The 21,896-nt window shown below is 41.7% G+C and overlaps 1 protein-coding gene across 1 annotated transcript in view; it reads right to left on the bottom strand.

Moving 5' to 3' along the window:
* LOC147696878 (N-acetylated-alpha-linked acidic dipeptidase 2-like) overlaps nucleotides 1–21,896 on the bottom strand; it is a 476,544-nt gene that overhangs the window by 42,916 nt on the left and 411,732 nt on the right. The window contains exons 15-18 of the mRNA XM_086933986.1: nucleotides 12,475–12,566; nucleotides 11,193–11,283; nucleotides 2,849–3,113; nucleotides 2,483–2,564 (exon numbers count right to left, since the gene is read on the bottom strand). Of these exons, the coding sequence (XP_086790112.1) occupies nucleotides 2,483–2,564; nucleotides 2,849–3,113; nucleotides 11,193–11,283; nucleotides 12,475–12,566 (530 nt within the window). The remainder of the gene's footprint in view (nucleotides 1–2,482; nucleotides 2,565–2,848; nucleotides 3,114–11,192; nucleotides 11,284–12,474; nucleotides 12,567–21,896) is intronic.

Genomic DNA, 21,896 nt, shown 5'->3' with positions numbered 1-21,896 from the left:
TTTAGAGTACTTTGATGACCAAGGAACCTATGTCCTCCCATAACTAGAAATGGAGATGACATATTAGACCGTCCTCAAACTAGCAGAACAAGTGTTTGCACACATTCTTTTATTTTCCAAGTCTCAGGCCTCTCCCACAGGCCATTTATGTCCACATGGATTTGCTGAGACCAGACATCACACTCTTACCTCTTGTCTACTACTTTCCTGAGTTAAAACAGAAGTGCTTCATGAGTTTATCAATTTTACTTACTCCAACTTCGGATCAATTCACCTAGCCTGATCTGCATATCTTCCACTCCATGAAATAAAGCATATATCTAGTCTGTAGTGAGAAGCAGCACTGGTTCCCTGAGAAATCTTCATCAAGTAATCTATGCCCTCACACTTTTCAAAGGCATCAAATCTCCTTCACACTCATTTCACTTCTCTAACTTTGCAAGTGAATCTTAATTTGTGAAGAGAAATATCTCAGCATTAGTTTATGAGCTCCTATCAAGCTTTTTGGTTTGTTCATGTGATGAAAGTGAGCTTGTACTTTGCGCACAGGAGCAGCTGAATATCTGTTCCACTGGTATGTGCCCACACCAAACTCGTGTCCAAACACATCAGAGTGCATTTATAAAAAAATAGTTTCTTTTTTGGGGCTAAATAACAGTCATTTGTCATTCAATTCACAGTGTGCTCATCTCAAAAGCAGAGAGGCGAAGAGGATGGACAACCTCTAACTCTCTCACTAACATTGATAAGTACCACTCCTGGAGAAACAGTGTGGTGTATGCACCGAACTGTGTAATATCCTTCACAAAGTGCACCTTTCGTTCTCCACAGTGCAAGAGAGACTAAGCTGGCATGGGCACCCCTGGTATAGGGTTCATATACTTCGTGTTTGCTAGATAATCTGTCAGGACATCACCATAATGTATCTTCTTCTGCCAATAGGTGGTCTGTAGCAGGTAGATGATACTCACCCTGACTGCAGCACCTCAGGGCACCAATGCTCAGATGTGACCACAAAAAAGCACTGCCATCTTGGAGGTTAGGCACCACAAGTCCTGCTCCAGATTCTCAGGGAGGCTAACTCTCCCTACCAACATTGCAGATGAGAAGGGAATTAGGAATGACGGAATATAGAAGATAATACAATGAAGCCATCTCATTTGCCAAAGAAAGATCAGAGGATGGCTGGGCACAATACAATTTGCAATGTAACTGGTAGAGCACCATTGCAATCCTCTTAAATGGCTGAAAAAACGAAGCCGCCCACCAGTTTACTGGACTATTCAGGCACTCTCAGAGCAAAAACCTATGCCTACAATTGGCTTATCCTTGGCAGAATTTCCTAGTAAAGAATCTATAAGTATGACATTCACAGAGATCCTTAGGCAACGATAACCAGGTCGAAAACTAGTTATTTACCGATCTGACGTAAAATAAAGTAGGAAACAAAAGTTGATGTCCACTGTTGTTATGTCACATGGGGAGTGCTTGCATCAACCTATGCTCCCCCCTCTGCGCCTTGTTCTGTGCAGACACTAGCAAGGCATCAGAGTGGTAGCTCGTAGGATCATGCACACTTGTTGACCTCTCCTGGGTCTCCCCAGACCATAGAGCTGTGGATGAACATAGGCGCAGTGCTGTGCTTGTGCCAACTGTCACATTGCATTTATTTTTTATTTGAACAGGGTGAGGGTATATACAGAGGGCGGTGTGGTAGGGTGACAGGAACCCTTTGGTTATGGGGTGGATGTATGTGCAAAGGCTATACATAACATAGAACTGTACATGGGTAAAACTGAATAACAGTGATGTTTTTCACCCTGGGGTTCTGAATAACATCATGGACAACTCGAGTTTTGCTTGTTTGTATATTTTGTGTTATTTAGAACATGTGAAACACCCCTCATTATTCAATGTTACCATCTATAATTCTAAAAGTAACGAGGCAGTGCATGTAAATGTTATGCATGGAACAACATTTCTAATTGACAAATTCTCAAAAGACTGAAACACTGGGGACAGTCAGGACACATCTATTAAATAGGTATACTTTGTAAGTTTTGTAACAAGAATACAGAGGATAAGTGTACTAATCAGCACACTCTTCATAAGGAACATTAATATATTAATGAGCACATTTAAGATTTAAGAATGACTTATGACTGAGGGAGAGATCTGTACATTGTCACCTGTAGGGTACTTCCAACATAATATCACTAATCTAATTTTTAAATTGAGAGATTTAGTAAGGGGCGGAGCATTTCCAACTCTGGGTAAACACTCCAGGATTATATATCTGTCTGAGAAGGTCATCAATAATTTTAGTTTGCTTTTTCTTAATTTATATTTTGTTTTTTGATTAAGCTACATTATTAAAGGGCTTGGAGAAACTCGGGTGACATAATTGTATTAATCATTAGAAACAACACAACAGTTCAGACCACTGAGGGCCATAACAAGATTGAAAACTGATTGAACTTACTTATCCATGTCCAGTTGCTCAAGTCGGTTATGAAACTCAGTGGAAGTCTTCGTAAAGTTTTCCACAGCAGAAAAAAGTGAGTCTGGAAAAGTTAAATATTTTGAAGCGTTAAAATGATGAGACAAAGGGAGGGCATCTAGCTTAACATTTGAGACCCAAATGCATACATTTCTCTGCTAATTGCATAATAATAGACAGATTATGCACAGTTAGCATACGAGCACACAAGGCAGATGCAAACCCGTTCACTAGCATCAACCCTATGGCCACTTCGGTGAGAGTGAAGGATAAAAAAGTATTTATGGTGAAATTTGCCTGAAAAAGTTTTAGACAAGTTTTGTTAGACCATTGCATGCCAATACTTACCAAATGATACACCATATTGCTGAAGTTGTGTTTTATGCTGCTGAGCAATTTTATAGATGATGTCAGCATAACTTTTCAAGGCCTCAGCATAATCCTGTGCATTAAATGGGATGATCCTGGAGTTGGCTAGTTCAAAAACAAGTCCTCCACGCAACTGTGCTACCGTCAATTGCTTATTAAACGTAGGGTCATAGAATCTTTCTACCAGCTCGAAGGTGTCATACCCAGTGTGAAAAACTGGGAAGTTAATGTACTCATCTGTTTTCTACAGAAAGGGAAATTTGTATGAAAACATTAGTCATTGTACGGGCCTTAGCTGTTATAAATAAAACAGTCTTGTTGATTGATGCAAGTCAATTGCTTGTAATTATCTGCATAGGTAATTAATTAATGTTATGTGAGCAACAATAAGAACGTTTAGTGAAAATCCCCAGGTAGACCGCTCCATTTCAAATCTGAGGCATTCACTGTCTGGAAAGTGCTTTCCTTTCAAACATCATCTTACACAAAAATCATACATTTGGAAAGTTCTCATCATTCCTGCCCCCTAGTTAAATTTGGGATTACTGGAGTGTGTAATTGGAACTAGCTATGCAGATTCTTTTCATGACTTCGGCACTGAATGTAGGCAAATCCAGCAAAATGTTCCTGTTATGTTGTACCGGGTTGATCATTACACCCTAATCTAGCATAAACACATGTCAGGCCTATCATACAATGTATCACCCACATGGGCTGTGATTCATTCCAAAGAAAATACCAAATCCAAGAAACATCAAACACTAGACAAGACAGATTTCAAAACTAATTATCTCATATTTTAATCAACTGTAAATCATTTTATTGATTATCAGCTTTCCTAAAATCTAATGCAAAGAGGCACACACTACTAGGTTAAATTATTTAACAATTGCACACTACTTTTTATTTACCTCAAATACTGGTGAAAACAATTCTAAATAAACTGCTTTCCATTCAAACACAAATCTGTTGTTGAGCTTTTGTCCATATTACATGCCACTAATTTGGCATTACTTTCTTTTTATGATGAATCTGATATTAATATCCGATCTTTAAAAAAGTCTCACTTTGGCACAACCCCAACATAAAGACCAATAAACCTATTTCTTTCTGGAATTTTTGGATTACAACTGCCATTTTATATATCAGTGAGCTTTGTCAATGAGATATGTTTGATTCTTTTTCAGAATTAGGAACCAAATACCATTTACCGCGATCTGACATTTCTAAATATGAACTGGTATGTAAATCCATTTTAGATGCTTATAATAATTTACTACCATTTGCTAAACTTTCTAATATGGAATTCTATCAAAGCCTTTTTAGTAAATCAGGTCATATTGCTTCCAAAGTTTTTTTTTTAAACTCACCATTACTTCAACCCTTTTTGTTAACTTAGCCCACAGATGGTCTTCGGACTTAGATAATCCTTCTGCTATACAATCGAAATCAAATTGGTTGCGTAACATTACAGTGTGCTTCCCTGCTACTCTGATACAAACTAATATACACCTGCTATACACATTTTTTTGGTGTCCAGCTAAAGTGTTTAAGGTGAAACTAACTGACACACCAAACTACTGGCACTGTAAAACACATTTGGGAAGTTTGCAGCATATACTGTATGATTGTCCTGTTATTTCTTACCTTTCGGATAGAAGTATGGGATATTATTTTACAGATTTTCAACTACAAGTTCCTTTATAAATTAACATACTTATCAATAAAGCTCAGGCCTTTTCCGATTTACTAACTAGTGATTCTAAGCTTTTTGACTTTCTCATATCTACATCAGTTAAATTAATCACTTCCAACTGGAAAGATGCAAGCTTACTATCTGGTAAAGTTTGGTGGAATTGCATAATGTTTCTACCATGTGGTCAATATTCACTATTATGTCCCCGTAATGATTCTACTGTTCCTAATGCTAACATAGTTTACTCTGGACTCTTATACATACACAACTCTAATGTATTATAAGTCTACAATATCTTAGTTCTTCAGTTCATATTGTAGCCATATACATGTTTTTTTCTCTCTTAAAGTATTAGTTCACAATATTTTATAATATGAATATGTAAATTAGTGTTATTATGCTCTTTCATGATCTCCATGGATTACTTCTTATAACTACAGTACTACTTTCTGTAGGTTTATCAATGTTATACATGCGGATCTTCAGAAATTTTTTCTTTCAACTAAAACTAATACTGCACCGCCCTCTGTGCTTGTAAAACGGACAATTTAGAGAAACCTTGTCGATTTGGAGTTTCTTACAACACTAGGTTTATTAGCAGTGGTAGCCAGAGGTGAATTGCCATTAAAATAAAAGTATAAACCTATACATTCATAGCTTTATTTTCATCTAAAGATATTGAAGGATTTGGAAAATGATTCTGACAGCATTTTGGTGTAATATGTGTTTATTTTCTCTGCAAAACCCCTCTAAAGAACCAAAACTAAAATCCACCACCAACAGTATGTGTCTTGTGTTACAGATGTGTCTATGTATATCTTTGTGCTTAGCTGTTTGGCATCTGGATGCTCATATTAGGTAAAATTTGAACTTCTTTAAAAAAGTATTACAATTAATTTAAAAAACACAAAACCTATACATTATAAACAACTTAAACTCTGATGAGTGAAACAACTTATATCTAAACCTGTGCTTCATAAAAATGGTACACTTGCCTGTAATACCTGCTCTAACCTTGAGCTTATTCATATAGCGTTCATTTTAAGCACCTTTCTCTCTTATCTTGTACTACTTTTCAAAAGGCAGATGTATGTATGCATATGTTTTCCTATCCTTGCCATAATGAGTGCCCTACAACAGTAGTGGTTCTTCTATTGGGGTGTTGAACCCCACAATGAGTCACCAGGAGTGTTTATATTTAAAGTTCAATGTTTCGTGAAAGTAGTTGTTTCCTATGTTTACTGGCTGCTGCCTTAGTTTGGCAGGTAGGCCGTTGCAGCCTGGAAGGGTGGGGCCAATCCAGTGTTGATTGGCAATGGCAGCCTCAGGCAGCAGGGCCAAAGACAGGTTGGACAGATCTCGGACTCTGGCTAACCTGACATACGCTTTTCAGGCCTCTCAAAAATGAAGAGGGAACACAGCGCAGACCTATGGTCTCCTTTTTGAGTGTTTGGTTCACCTGCCCCAAACAGTCCTTGCATTGTTCTCATGCAGTTTTAAATATAAACAGCAAGAGAGCCAAGCCTGGGTTATTTCTGGTGGTCAGGCTGGCTCGTCCCCTGGGGGCTGTGCATACAAGGCAGTGCAGGGGCAGGAGAATTGAAGGACATCACCAAGTAGTAGTTGGCTTTATTTTAAAATGCATGCACTGGCAATGCTTTTCTTTTCCCCTTATGCACAGCATCAATTACTGTATTGTGCACAATGGAAGTGGAAGACAGCAGTTGCCATTTTTCTTGCACTCCAGCAGGTCCCACAGAGCACCTGCTAGTTACAGGAGGCCTGAGTTACTTACCAGGCCTGGCTGTTCTTCGGACTCAGCAGTCATTGGCACTCAGCATAACCCTGGCAAGTTATATGATTAAATAATAGAACAAAACCAATAATAGTTTCAGTAATAGTAACCAGAGCACGAGGGATTAGAACCGTGCAGTTAGAGAAACAGTCAAACAGTAACTATACCTGGTAGGTATGACCTCAGCCAGTTACCTTTGAAAAGATATTCTAAATTCAAAAAGTAGGTTCTTTAAAGCCACAACTCAATTATACAACTATGTGATAATAACAGACTTTGTAATCTACACTGTAAATATAAATATGTGAATCTGTTTTTATTGACACTCGTTCTAAATAATGTGTTCCGCACATTCATGTTCACAGCAATGTTAAACAACAATAAGGACTCTGCATACCGAGGGACTGTTCTCAAGTGCCCAAAATATGTGCTTGGACCCCTAAAACATGTCGAAACAGTTCGTTACCTGCTTCAATAGAGATTTTGGTGTTAAATGTGGCACAACACTTGTATTACCATAATACAGTCAACAAAAACATACACCTAGCCCTAAGAGCCCACGTTTGGTGTGGCTGAAGACCTTCATCATCTCGAAAATGCTCTGACACATGGCATTTTGGTCCTGTTTGCAGTAAGACAAGGAATTACTGAAATAAGAGAAAGGTCAGGGCCTAAGCACCTCCATTGATCAGAGTCGAGCTAGGAGTGTCTTATGGTGTCCCCCAACCACAGGATGGCATATCCTCACCCAGCTATCCTCAGAACACTGCTGGACTTGCAAAAAGATACCAGATGGACTGAACCTGCTGCAATTGGCTTCTGTGATCTGTGAGAATCACCTCAAGGGTTTGGACCACCTTCCACTTACTGACAAACACAGTGCCTCTGATTGCTCTCCCGGAGGTCCCAGTGGCCTTGGATATGTATACCAGTGAATGAATAGGTACCAAAAGACATTTGGGAACTTTTTCAAAACTTTTGCACCAGAGTTCCGGAGCTTCAAGGGGCTGAGAAAAGTGTTCGACTGGCAGGTGCATGGCATCAGATTGAATGTCCGGTTTGGCCCGCGAGTATAAGAGTTTCCCCTCAGAAAAATGACAAAGTCCTTTTTCACATTAGGATTTGAAGCTTTTTCATATGATAAGACAACATTAGCTTTAAAGTCTGCAATTTTCCCTTCTATATTTCAAAAGTTTCTTCTGTATTTCTCCCCGAACATATATACCACACCACTCTAAAGAGTCACCAGCCGGCAGTGCCCCACACCAACTACTGGCACACGTTTTGAAGTTATTCCCAGTACAGACCTGTCAAAAAAGACTTAAATCCAAAGGATGTTAGAGAGGCTATGATGGTATTGTGTGGGGAAAAAAGTAAGCACACAAACTTCTGCAAGTAGATATTACAAGTTCTGACCACCTGTTGTACTGAATACTGATATTTAGTATAAATAAAATTGGTATACAAAGCTAGGGGTGTAAGGGTTTGTAGGGGAGTAGGCATACTCCAATGCCATCTGTAACAAATGAGGAACTGGAGTGTATGCTCAACAGGGATTACCCCAAGTAATCTAAACAATATTGGTGGTACATTCAAAATTGACCTCCCATGCCACCACACGCATATTGTTTACCAACTCCAGACACCCCCACAAGTGAATTCTGCACATTTTATTAAGTAATCTGTTCAACATAGAAATGTCCAGTTGACTCCTTCTAATAGCAGTATCTTCCTGGTTGATCTTTTGGGTGGTTGCAGTGATAGTGCCAAACAATCTGGCAAGAACTCAAATGTGTGAGTTGCAGGGCACAGGGGGAGAGTTGGTTAATCAATGCTGTGCTTTGAAACAAGTCTTCAGGAGACCCAAGTACTCAAGAAGCACTGCAGCATGGCACAATATTTCCAGTATCTTAAACTTCATTGGGTGGAACACTGGGCACAGGAACATGATGCAGCTTTGATAACTTTCATGGACGCAAGAGCCAATGTCTTTCTCTTTCAGGAGATCCATCTTCCATTTAATCAATAGAACATAGTTTGTTAGAAGAGTCTAATCATAAACCTCTTCTGAATTGGGGCTGCCTGTTACAATTAGACACGGAGCAACTTTGACTCTCAGTCAGAAAAACGTGGATACAAAAATAAACGTGGGCTAGAACCGTCTTGGAGCACTGAAAGGGAACTAACATCACATTTGCTAACTTGTACCACTTGAAGATAGATGATCCTGCTGCTACTTATGACCTAAGTTTTGTAAGAGGCCACTATGTGAGTGGTGGTCACTGGAACAATATGTTCTTGGAGCAAGATCGTTCTGTTAGACACTTCTGGCAAACCCTTCTGTGGATGGCTTTAACTCAGATAATTTGCAGGACACCTGGCATAGATTATATCCATCTGAGCATGGTTATGTTTAAAACTCTCACATTTACCAGTGATAAATCTGCTTCAGGCAAATTCTAGTACTAGGTTGAAGGCCTTGTGGAATATATTAGCAGCAGTCATCAAAATCTCAATTCCTTAAACAGATATTCTGGTGGGTTATTGTGAAAAACTGCCTCGTTTTGATAAATCAATAGACCCATCCACAAACATAGCATTTCTTAAATGTTCCAAATGTTTTCTTTAGTAGCTAACCAGAGCAGCAAGTCAATGCCAAGAGAACTATGTTACCAGTAACAGCGCAACTAAGCCAATAAATCGCGCTCCCCTGAATTTTGCTTATCTGAAGTGTTTTTTTCTGAACTGTGTCTCTCCAAATCAAACACCTCTCGATTTAGAATGGAAGTTGTGAGTTTTCCTTACCGAGCTATTCTGTCAGGCTCTAAATTGAACCTTTCATTTCATTGTCTTAGCTCTGCCCCTCTGTCTTCAGTACCCTTTTTCTACTGATATCTAGCCTTTTGTTGTCAACATCATGGTACTATATACATCGATTCCAATCAACACCCTTATGTATTCTCTTTTTCAACTGAGTACATGCTTGGGTGCATTTGTTTCTCTGAACCCTGTCACTTTAAATCTGCTTCTTCAAACTCTCTGATTCACTTTCCCTGCCAGTGCACAACACAAACCACTCATGTAATTTGTGATGTGTAGAAGACCCCCTCTCCTGCACAAATGTTGCCTTCTTACTAGCATATGTGCTTGACAGCTGGACTTGTAACTGGACATAGTATCTTCCTCAACTCTAGAGCAAATATTTTTCATGCTTGAATTCACTTCCACTTCTCAGGAAGATTCTTGGATTCCATTCCTCCTACCCTAAGCTTTCCTTCTGCTACTTTAACTAAATCCCCCCTGCTACAATCATCTATGTATTGCTGGCAATCACATTGTTTCTTATTTTTCAACTCTCACTTCCAAGTTAGCACTGTTTGAGCATTCTCTTATATCTCTCCTTATTTCTTCTCCACCCTGCCCATTACAAGTTCTTCCAGCTGTGCTGTCACTTTTAGTTTTAGCCTAATGCAATTTCCGTGTTGTCTGATTTGCTCCCAAAGTCTCTCCCCGCTTTCTTACCTGTTAGCCTATGCTAAATCCCTGGTGAGTGACCCTCTATGGAGTCTATTGCCTCTTCTGCCCTCTGATCACGACTACCAGACCTATTTGCTGCTTCTTCAAGCATTCACCTCCTTCTCTGAAGTATAATGGGAATCTTTAATGGGGAGTGGCAACCTGAACCCAAACTCAACCTTCTACAAGATCATTTATAGATGCTCATCATCGAGTGCAACCTTTCCTGAAGCATGTGCATGCTCTCTCCTTAATCATTCTAGAACAACCAATCTATTCATATTTGGACATTTCAATATCTGGTTCAGCAGGGAGTATTTATCCAACCCTAACAGGATATTTTAGACCCTGGTGAGCGGCCCCCGTTGTCAAAGCAGTCTATGGCCTCCCGTACCCGCTGCTGAGGACCGCCAGTACTATTTTCCGCTTTGAAGTCTGAATGCTTGCCCAGTGAAGTGAGCAGGGAGCATGGGGAACACTGGGTAATTTTCCTAAATGGGACTGCCATGCCTCCTGTGACAGTCCCAGGCAGGGAAATGTAGTGATGATACCCCGCTCTAAATAGGGCTGGGTGAATCACTATGACCTGGCAGCCTTGTGTCGGATGTACAACCCAGGTGACAGTTTCCTGCAGTGGATCTAGCTGGGTCTCTGTTGGTGCAAATCCTTAAATCTGATTTGCCTTCCCTCCAGATGAGGCAGATGAACCGAACATTTGCTAAGGCTTCTGCTCTGCCAAACTTAATGAGTCGCTAAATCTTTCATTACAGTTCTTCAGTCTATGCATCAGCACATCAACAGTTCACAAGATCTAGCCATTTGTTTCATGTATCCTTGACATTATCTTCATAGCTGAGTAATTACTTCTTTACATTTAACACTCTACTGCCTTACTCGGCTATCCTAAAGCAACATTTATGAACAAAATGCAAACAACAAAAACAAGTTTACATTTCTAAAGAGCACAATAAATAGAATGAAAAGCATGCATGTACTTTATAGGTAAAATAACATGGTAAAAAATAAAACATTTTCCTGTCTATATTTTAGAAACAAAATAGGAATCCCCATTCCTCTTGCCCCTGTGAAGCTTTTCCATGAATTAATATATAAGATATTGTTTATGTTATTGCTACTGATATGTTACACATACTAAACTTAAGGCCCAGTTCTTTCAACATTTTATAAGTAAAATAAAATGACAGATAACAAAACATCCTTTAGTACAAGTGTAGTAAATTCTCAAATCATTCACCACAAGGATACAAATGCACGCACCAATAAAGAAATCTCAAATCAAACTGCAAATAACTTACTGGATTTTTAGTATATCGAACTCTGCCAGCTGCAACACCCAATCGTTGAAAGAACGCTTCAAAGTCACTCCCAGATCCCAATTTGTTCATTCTGCATAAACAAACAAAAACATATATAACCGTAATATGCCACAAATACAAACAGAATAAATGTATGTGGTTTCTAATGATTATTTATTTTTTGTTAAATTCTTTACTCCCCATATAACCTGAGACATGAGTGGTCACACCAGGAATCATACATACATGGTCAATAAAAAAATATTGATATAAATTTGCATGTAAATAAAATGGTAGAAATAAATGAATTTTGGATGATAAGCATGTGAAAGATTTAGAACAACATTTGTAAAAACCCAGTCAAGGCTAAGTCAGCTATAAATGTATTACTACCGACTCCTTGAATGCCCCATCTAGATACGCCAGAAAAGGAAATCTGAAGTAATACTAAAAATGTGCTTGTAACTTTGTCCTATAAAAGTCCATTTAAGAGAACTATTCCCTGCCTTTTAGTTTCAAGAGGAAAGCTAGCTGATGAAGTTTGTTGTTTAATTGAGAAACATATGCGACCCTGAGTTTAGAATCTGGGCCAGTTGCTGCAGTTATGCTTCCTTTCCAAATATTTACATTATGTCTGATTTGTTGAAAAGATTAAAAACAACTATTTCAGTGAAAAAAAACCTTAAAAAGTAAACACTTTTGTGAGTTTTGGGTATGTTGCCTGCATATCCCATAAAATATCGAAATAATATAAAAGGCAATAAGTTTATGTAACAGTTTTGGCAAAACATTCATTCCGTCTACGTTCACCAATAGGACATCTATATGTTCATGAAAATATAATGCACACATTTCTGCTAACACTTAAAAAGGTGAAAGATTTGCTATGTCAAATTTGCCTACCAGCAAAAATTGTGTATAGAAATCTTTTAACATTCAACACATTTAACAATTTTGCCAATGTTGTAATACACTTCTAACCCTTCAAAACACGCTTTTCCCCCCCATTTTTCATCTTGTCTTATGTTTGTCAGTTTCATTGAAATGCCATTAAGTTACGGGAGGCAGTCATACCAGTGTGGGTAAGACATAGCAGCATTCAGGTGAGCTATGTATCAATAAAACAGTATCAATGCAGCTGACAGACTAAGGTATAAATATTTTTTAAATCTGGCACACCATAAAGGTTACATTTTCTTCACAATCCACTTCGATTTACAAAGAAAAAACAATCCGTAAACAAAGTCAGTATGTGATGTTCAGTAAAAGAATGGAACCTTACATGGGAAGATCTTTATTTTCAGGGGAAGGAGTCTTTTTAAGCCAACTTTCATACAGAGATTTTCCTTCAGAATCTTCATCTGGACTTGCAATCTGAAAAAAAAGAAAATAGCATGTAATGCACTAAATGGGTAATCTCACGGTATTGTGGCAAGCTTCAACTGAGCTTCAACTGAGCTTTATGACCCACATGTCAGGGTATGATGGATACCATAGCCGGAAAGATCAAACATTTAAAACAAATCTGATAGGGTCCACAGTGTAAAGAAAACACAAGGGTGCATGAGATTTCCAGCTATTTCAAGGCTTTTAAGATTCTAAAATGTTTTCGACGTTCTAGAATTAGAAGCCAGATAGTCCAACTCTTCCATCAACTGCAGTCCGATTAGAATATACATTTGTAGCAATGGAGTCCCACAAATACTGGCAAACTCAAACAAGCATTTACAATGCAACGGTTTCGCCTTTGGAAAAGTTAGAGCTATTGGCAATGTAAATGACAATGCCATTTATTTATCTGTTTTCAAAACCAACACATAAATACAAATTGTCATTTACAATCCCAATAGCTCAAACATTTCCAAAGGCGAAACCATTGCATTGTAAATGCTTGTTTAAAAAGTGCCATGACACAACCAGCGCTAATGTGATTTAAACAAGCATTGCCGTGCGGAATGCATAGATGGGGGCTGCAGCATTAGAGAGAGGCGGAGGGAGTTGTGTGCGCACGAAAGCACTTAATGAGCCATGAGGGCTCGTAACTGCAAAACAAGGCAGGCTTAATGAGATAAGAAAGGCAGATGGCGGCTGCATGCGTTCACGCGCACATGCACGCAAGCTTTAGGCCAGGAAAAGCTTGTGGGTAGCACTTTGAAAACCCCCTTACTAAAGTTGAGCAAGCAGCGCATACGCTGCTCTAGGCTCAACCTAAAAATAATCACTGAAAAAAATGAAAGTTAATGTGGCGTTATAGTTACATGTTGAAATGAGATAAGAACTAGAGTTTAAAAGATTGAAAATAACATTAAATTCACCTGTTATGCACTGCTTATGATCTCTCATATTACATCACTCATTGTATTGAATGACATCTCAAATGACAACATTCATAACATCACTTAGGAAATCATCCTGTTACTGTCACAGTTTCCTATAGGGTTTGTGGACTTAAGTAATTCAACACCCCACACATCTGCCCAATTTTCTATCATCAATCTATTAATTCTATCACCAGGCAAGTGATAATGGACATACTTTTTACCATAAGCTGGACGCATCGGTCATCTGTCAAATAACCTACCTTTCATAGAGATTATCCTCTTTTTATTGGTGTTCAACTGCCTAACAAACCAAATGCCTCTGTAGACTTTAATGGGGCCACCCCCTTTTCAAACTTTAATCATCTAAAAAAAAGAGTTTGTACTCAATTCACCTTAGCAAATAACCTTCTTAGAGGCTTCACATGTCCTGCAATTTTCAGTCAAGAGTTTGACAGAAATGGATTTTCCACTGATGGCACACGTTTTTGCCAGGCCCTATGTACAACCCTCTATAGTTTGTTGAAATACATTACACACATTCCAGAGATTAGCATGATGGCTTACAACCTTAGTGCCATGTTTACAACCACAATGGGAGTTAAACTATCTCCAAGTATTTGGAATGGGGAGCAAGGGTGGGGGTTGCAGGGTGGTAGTAGCATCTAAAGTGGTGTTGTGTTGGTGAACAATGCGTCCAGTTTAGACCAGATTTTTTGTTTTTTCTTCAAAGTGCTTATTAAGTGAGTTTAGAGAATTATCTGCTCCCCTGTTAAATTGAACCCATTCCCACAAAGTGTGGACTGAAAGTTTGGAGAGATCTTTACACTCTAATAGAATGGCTTTAAGACCGTATTAGACAAGGATATCACATAAAAAGCGATCCTCCCTGTCTAGTCTATGGTTTGTATCAGAGTCGAGAATACCAAGAGCAATAGAGGCAAGGTTAGGAGTTCAGTTCCTCTGTAGAATTTGCAGGATGGTTTCGCCGACTTCCGACTGAATATTTTAGAGAAGGACAAGTAGAGTATCATATGTTCTTACCTATTTTCTTTCCTGCAACTCCAGCAAGTGTCAGAGTTGAGGAGATCTATCTTAAAAAGCTATCCCCCTATAACCCTTCCTCCATCCCCTCACTCCTATTCCTACCCTGCTATTTCTCCTTTTCCCTCCTTACTCTCTTGCTGTCTCCCTCCTGGCTAATCTCTCACCTTGGTACTATTCTGGGGTAATCTAGCTGATCGTTAATTGCTTTGCAGTTCTTCTCTCCTCTCCATTATAGAAGACATAAGATACTAGGTACTAATACCATCGCATTACACTGCTATGCTGCATCACTTTGACCTCATGATGCGTCTACGTTAATGCAAATGGTGATGTACCCTACTAGAACTCGCATATTCCATTATGCAACTGTTTCTCTCTGTCCTGTACTAAGTCCATAATTATTGCTTTGTAAAATGTTCAATAAAATTAATTCTCAAATGTAAAAAAACATCCCTAAGTAGGTCACAGGTACAGTCTACATTTTTCGAATACATGCAAAGCCTTAAAATCTTCAGCAAAGTTATGCAAGTAAACATTCACACCTTATAAAATCCTCTATACATAGAACTGGTCTATAGCACTGCCTAACAACTACTTGTAATGTAATGCAATGTAAATTGATACTTGTATAGCGCACTACTCACCCGCAAGGGTCTCAAGGCGCTTGTACGAATACCGCTGTGGAACCCATCCTGGCTTTCCCTGTGAGGTGTCCACTCCTGGGCACCCCCAAGGTGGAGGCCAGTCATCCTTAGCGTTGTGGGGGCCGTTGTGGAGATTAAGCAAGCTATTGCCCAGAGTTGCAGAGTGGGACTCCATGATTGGAATAGGCACCGAGACGAGAATTATCAGGTCCGTGGAATTTTTTAGCCCAAGACCCGCCGAGGCGGGGAATTGAACCCTGGTCCCGGGCTAGACCTCTGCATCAGGGTCTGCCGCTCTAACCATTGAGCCACACTTCTCCACGAGACATACTTATCATGAGTATGTGCCCAGACACCAACTGGTGGATAATATACTGTAAACAGAAGCTTTGTCGTTTCTCACAGTTTTTGCACGACACACTTGGCTTTAAGCCACAACCTACTATGTAACATGCCTTTATAACCCACATCGGGCATGTGCAAGCCTTTATCTTGTTACACATTGACTACTACTTGCACTCCAAACGTTGCTGGTTTGTAAATGGCCCAGAACCTAATTTTCAACTTGCACAACCACACTTGTCTCCAGTTAGTCACCTATTTCCATTCTATACACCCACATGTGTACAAACAGTAACTCAATGTTGGATGTGGTGTGGTGGCTTAACTGTCCACTTCCGACCCAGGCGAAATAGGGGCAAATAATGGCACTTGACCAAAACCTTGTTGCTAGGTGATGTAGGCGAATTAACTCATCTCTCTTTGCTTCAGCCCAAAACCAGAAGTGCTTAGAATTAGGTTAATTGCATGTATGATGCACTATATAAATAAATGCATATCTGAACATCTCTGACTTCGTTGGTGATCTCTCACCGAGTTCTATGCCCACAATATCTACACTGCTTGGAGGGGCAAGACAGAATCTGTATCCTTCATCGTTTGCTTTTTTAACGGTGTTGGTACAGGAAATACACAGTGAATGTCATTTTAAGGAAGCAGTAGCGCTGCCAATCACTCTGCACCCAGGATAAATGGAGGCACCGAACCCGACAATGGCAGGTAGTCTTGCACAGGCGGGAAGCTGAACTTGCGCGAGCCTCCTTTGTGAGCTGACTGGCTCGTCCGATCGGAATCTATACGTAATAACGCAAAACAACAAATGCGGTCTCATAAGCACTTGCAGCCTTACCTAAACAGCCAATATCTATCACAAGTCAGTCAGAGGACGACTGGGAGAAAACATTTACTGCTGACAACTCTCCCACTGCTGTCACTGCTTAATTTGAGTAAGTGGTAGTAGCAGGTACTCCCACTAGAATTCATTTTAGGGGGCCGGCACACGAACGGGAAAACAGAGGAAGAAAGACAGACGAAAGTCACCAAGGATAAAAAAAAAATGTAGGGACTAGGCGTGGGCGGAAAATCCATTCCGCTCGCGGATTTTGCGGATTTTCGGGAAATCCGCAATCCGCGAGATTTGCGAATTTCCCGCAAAATCCGCAAATCCGCGAGCAGCGGATTTTGCTCGCACTGCTCGCACTGTTCGCGTGAGTTCGCGCCCCGCGAATAAGTGCCAAATTGCAGAAATACGATCTTAGCAAAACTGAAAGTAACTACTTACCAGGTTCAAAAGTTCAGGCTCATCATTAGTAGCCATTTCCTGGAGTGCTTCCTGAGGGGCCCCTCCAGAGTTCAGTTGCCAGTTGAAACTATTATGTGACCCTGCTCTGAACCTCAGAATAGTTACACATATGCCACAAAGGTCCTGAATTACAGCTAAGGGAGACAAGCAGGAGCCAGGCTGGAAGTTAAAATCCATTAATCAGCCCCTAATTCATTATTGTCAGTTGGGGCAGGGCAGGTGTTGTAACTAATTTTGCAACAATGAAAGCACTTAGCAAGTGCAAAAGATCACTAATCAGGGCGCACTAAGGAAGCAGGTGCCAGCTAAAAAAATATTCTGTGACACATGAATCAGCCCCAAATTAATTCAGGTCACTTGAGGCAGGGAAGGTGTGCTTTGCTTTGCCGAAAATAATGTACACTGGACAACCTGAGGGTGTGGTGATGAAACAGAGGGTGGCATGGGTGGGCCAGAGGGTGGCATGAGTAGTCAGAGAGTGGCAGTGGTGACAGAGAGTGGCAGTGATGAAGAAGAGTGTCCCAAACAGGCTGGACACGTAGAAACAACAAGTTCGCGAAACTTGCGACCCGACAGGTAAGTTCGCAATTTGCGAAAGTGTACAAAACCCTCGCGAACTGGCAGAAACACGGGCGAACACAAAAAAAAAAAATCCGCAAATTCGCGGGAATTCGCGGATTTTGCGGATTGCGAATCCGCAAATCCGCAAAATTCGCGAACGCGAGATCCGCAAAATTCGCTCATGCCTAGTAGGGACCTGCAAGAGTAAGATAAGGGGCCATGGAGTGTCTGGCAGTGTATGGAAGAGCTCCCAGCCTTGGTATTCGGCGCACAGGTATTTAATATCGCCGCTGTGGTTTCTGAGGTGCGCTTTAAACACATTAAACACTGCCCAGAGTAATATGCACCGATGCGTCATTATGTCGTGGGCAACACCTCAAACAAGTGCTTTTTAGAATTTGTAGCTTCGACTTTACAACGTGGGGTCTCAAAAAATAAAGGATTTCTAACTGCAGTATAGGTCCACTCTTGCTAGTGAAAAATGCACACTACAGGTTTTAGCAAAACACAAAGCTTAGCCAAAGGAACACACTTAAAACCTCTGGCCGGTTACACCTTGCACTGTTTATCACAGCAACGGTTTACGAAAAATGCACTAGTAGCTTTCCGACTTGATAATCGTCAAGATTATAAAATTGCTATTTACAAAGTCTCAGCCTTTTACACACACTTGGAACCCTGGGTCTGTGACCAGCTCTGGGGTCGACAGAGGGTAGCGCGCCTACCAATTGCTGATGCCTCCCATGCAGATTGTTAACGGCCCACACTCACCCGGTGCACGTACAATCCGGCTGAAGCGGAACCTCGGAATACCCATAGGCAGTATGTACTAAGGCAGCCATGGCGAGCGACCTCTGCTGCTGTAGATAGACCCTGAAAGTGGAGTCCGGAAGAAGGGAAGGAAGACTGGAGAGTAATCATGTTCTCTACATCTCTGTTGATCGAGTCTGAACCCCACTCTAGCACGGCATTCACTGCTGAACGGCAGCTGCATTAGAGCAATCATATCCGGGGCAAAGCAGCAGCAGCAATACAAATATATAACCAACTAAAAAGAAGTATGTACAATACAATTACATTCCGTACAGTACGGAAACTCTTTGGCATGCGATAAAAATGTAGCTGAAATGCGATCCAAACATTGGAATCAAATTCAATGCACTGGCAGACGCTGACAAAGCAAAACGGTTTGGTTTTGTTGTGCATAGAGTATCTATACATGCACACTGTGACCGACGTACACCATACCTCCTCCACGTATGCATACAGAGCACTGCACACGGACCAACAAAGTGCCAGACATAATTGTACACATGCACAAAACAAGTCAGGTCCCGGGCCGTGCTGTGATTCGCTGACGTCACGGGGGTGTCCCGGGCCGGCAGCCAATCGCAGCGCGGCCCGGGACAAAGGGGCGGGGCTTAAAAAAAGCACCAGAAACGCCCCCGAATCGCGTTTTCGTGAGAAAGCGCGATTGACAGCCTCTGCCTCCCAATGGCTAGCCTCCATTTATGGAGCTAGCCAATTGGAAACAGAGGCTGTCCTAACCTCACTACTAAAAACAAAAGATTTCGACTGGGAGGGGCTTCGCCCCTCGCCAAAAGTCGAAACCTAAAAAGACCAGATATGTCGCCGAGTCCCTCCCTTCACAACCTGAGCCCAGATGGAGATTTCTATGCAGTCTTCTGATATATATATATATATATATATATATACACACCCATATCTATATATATAGATGTAGAGGTATACTTAGAAAACAAAATAGAAGCAAAAATATTCGGCAACAAAACGGCGGGTAACTCAGTATTACACTCATCTAGCTTCCACCCCAGGCACCTAATATAAAGCATTCCCTAAGGGGAAATGCTTATATTAAAAAGAGTGTGTAGCAACCCAAAAGATCTACAATTAGCCCAACAAGCCAGTAGAAAGAGATTTTTGGATTGGGGGTATTCCAGAAAAACACTAGATGCAGCCATCAAAAAAACGATCTAGACCGATCCAACCTACTAATACCAAAAAACAAAGACAAAGACAGTGACAAAAACAATGGTCAAAAAGAAAATCCAATGAAATTGAGACTGATTTTGGCATTTAACAAACAAGATAAGCACTTAGAAACATCATGAAACAAAACTGGCCTATGTGAAAGGGCCTGTGTCAGTTTTACGCCTGCTGTCAGGCAGGCGTAGGATTTTGACGCATTTGAGTCCTAGAAGTGGCGCAGTGAAATCTCATAGATTTCACTGCGTCACTTCCATGACCCTTTCTTGCGTCAATACGCCCCCTTGCATACATTATACCTGGCGCAGGTATAATGTGGCGCAGGGGTTTACAAAGTGACGCATCTCCCTAGATGGAAAAGAAAGTGAAAAAAGGTTGCCCTTGTGGATTCACCACTCGCACTGAGGTTGCAGCACTCACTGTCACGGGTGGAAGGACGTCAGCGCATCCTCCGGCATTCCTGCATGCCATACGCGTTTCGAGCTGGCTAATCGCTCTTGATCACTGGCACCCTGAATAACGAGGCAGGTGAATGTTGACCATCAGTTTTATTTAAATATCAGGTCCCGCCCAAGTGGGCGTCGCACTTGAGCATTCTGGATGCTGTAGTTGGTTACTACGCACGAGTGCGCTGCTTCATGACACAGGGTTAAAAATGTTTGCCCGGTTGGGCGGAATGTCAAGGGGATTAGCTGACTGTCCCTCCAATGTCAGCCGTGGCTTAGGCTCCCAGAGCTCCTGAAAGTGCTTGCATGTTAGAGCAAACTGGATCCGCATAGTCCGCGGCGGGGCTCATCCGTGACCGGACAGGCCGCTTGTATTCTCTCCAAAAAAGGTTGCCCTTGTGGATTCACCACTCGCACTGAGGTTGCAGCACTCACTGTCACGGGTGGAAGGACGTCAGCGCATCCTCCGGCATTCCTGCATGCCATACGCATTTCGAGCTGGCTAATCGCTCTTGATCACTGGCACCCTGAATAACGAGGCAGGTGAATGTTGACCATCAGTTTTATTTAAATATCAGGTCCCGCCCAAGTGGGCGTCGCACTTGAGCATTCTGGATGCTGTAGTTGGTTACTACGCACGAGTGCGCTGCTTCATGACACAGGGTTAAAAAAAATTTTCAAAATATATATATATATATATATAACACACAAGTTTGCCCGTCATGGAAGGAACCCACAGACCAGGTAGGTATAGGCCAAAGTTCTTTATTTCAAGCAGCAGCAGACGAGACTGTTCAGGAGGAAACAAAGTATCTAGCCAGCCGACGCGTTTCGTGCTGAACGCACTTCATCAAAGGCTGTAGGCTTCTGTGACACGCAATCGGCTTGTTCATGCACCACGTGAATTTGAAAAAGCTGTCCCACCCATGTGGGCGTGGCCGCACCGCGGCCTGCTGGTAGCTGTAGTGCCGGTTTTACTCCAGTGAGTTGCCTAATTGCGAGCACAGTTAAAGTCTTACCCCAGTGGGTTTGCGCCTCCTGCCACTTCGAATGCCGCTGTGATTCACCATGGAAATAAATGGCACCAGGTCTCCATATCCGGGGTGCCATGCGACTCCTCCAGTGGTGGGCTGTTTTCACAACCCCAGGGAACTCCTTCCGCGGCTCAGGCTGGCCGCTAATATAACACACACAAGTTTGCCCGTCATGGAAGGAACCCACAGACCAGGTAGGTATAGGCCAAAGTTCTTTATTTCAAGCAGCAGCAGACGAGACTGTTCAGGAGGAAACAAAGTATCTAGCCAGCCGACGCGTTTCGTGCTGAACGCACTTCATCAAAGGCTGTAGGCTTCTGTGACACGCAATCGGCTTGTTCATGCACCACGTAAATTTGAAAAAGCTGTCCCACCCATGTGGGCGTGGCCGCACCGCGGCCTGCTGGTAGCTGTAGTGCCGGTTTTACTCCAGTGAGTTGCCTAATTGCGAGCACAGTTAAAGTCTTACCCCAGTGGGTTTGCGCCTCCTGCCGCTTCGAATGCCGCTGTGATTCACCATGGAAATAAATGGCACCAGGTCTCCATATCCGGGGTGCCATGCGACTCCTCCAGTGGTGGGCTGTTTTCACAACCCCAGGGAACTCCTTCCGCGGCTCAGGCTGGCCGCTAATATAACACACACAAGTTTGCCCGTCATGGAAGGAACCCACAGACCAGGTAGGTATAGGCCAAAGTTCTTTATTTCAAGCAGCAGCAGACGAGACTGTTCAGGAGGAAACAAAGTATCTAGCCAGCCGACGCGTTTCGTGCTGAACGCACTTCATCAAAGGCTGTAGGCTTCTGTGACACGTAATCGGCTTGTTCATGCACCACGTGAATTTGAAAAAGCTGTCCCACCCATGTGGGCGTGGCCGCACCGCGGCCTGCTGGTAGCTGTAGTGCCGGTTTTACTCCAGTGAGTTGCCTAATTGCGAGCACAGTTAAAGTCTTACCCCAGTGGGTTTGCGCCTCCTGCCGCTTCGAATGCCGCTGTGATTCACCATG

The sequence above is a fragment of the Lissotriton vulgaris genome, chromosome 8, assembly GCF_964263255.1.
Source record: "Lissotriton vulgaris chromosome 8, aLisVul1.2, whole genome shotgun sequence".
NCBI lineage: Eukaryota > Metazoa > Chordata > Amphibia > Caudata > Salamandridae > Lissotriton > Lissotriton vulgaris.
This window is presented reverse-complemented; position numbering and strand designations above follow the sequence as displayed.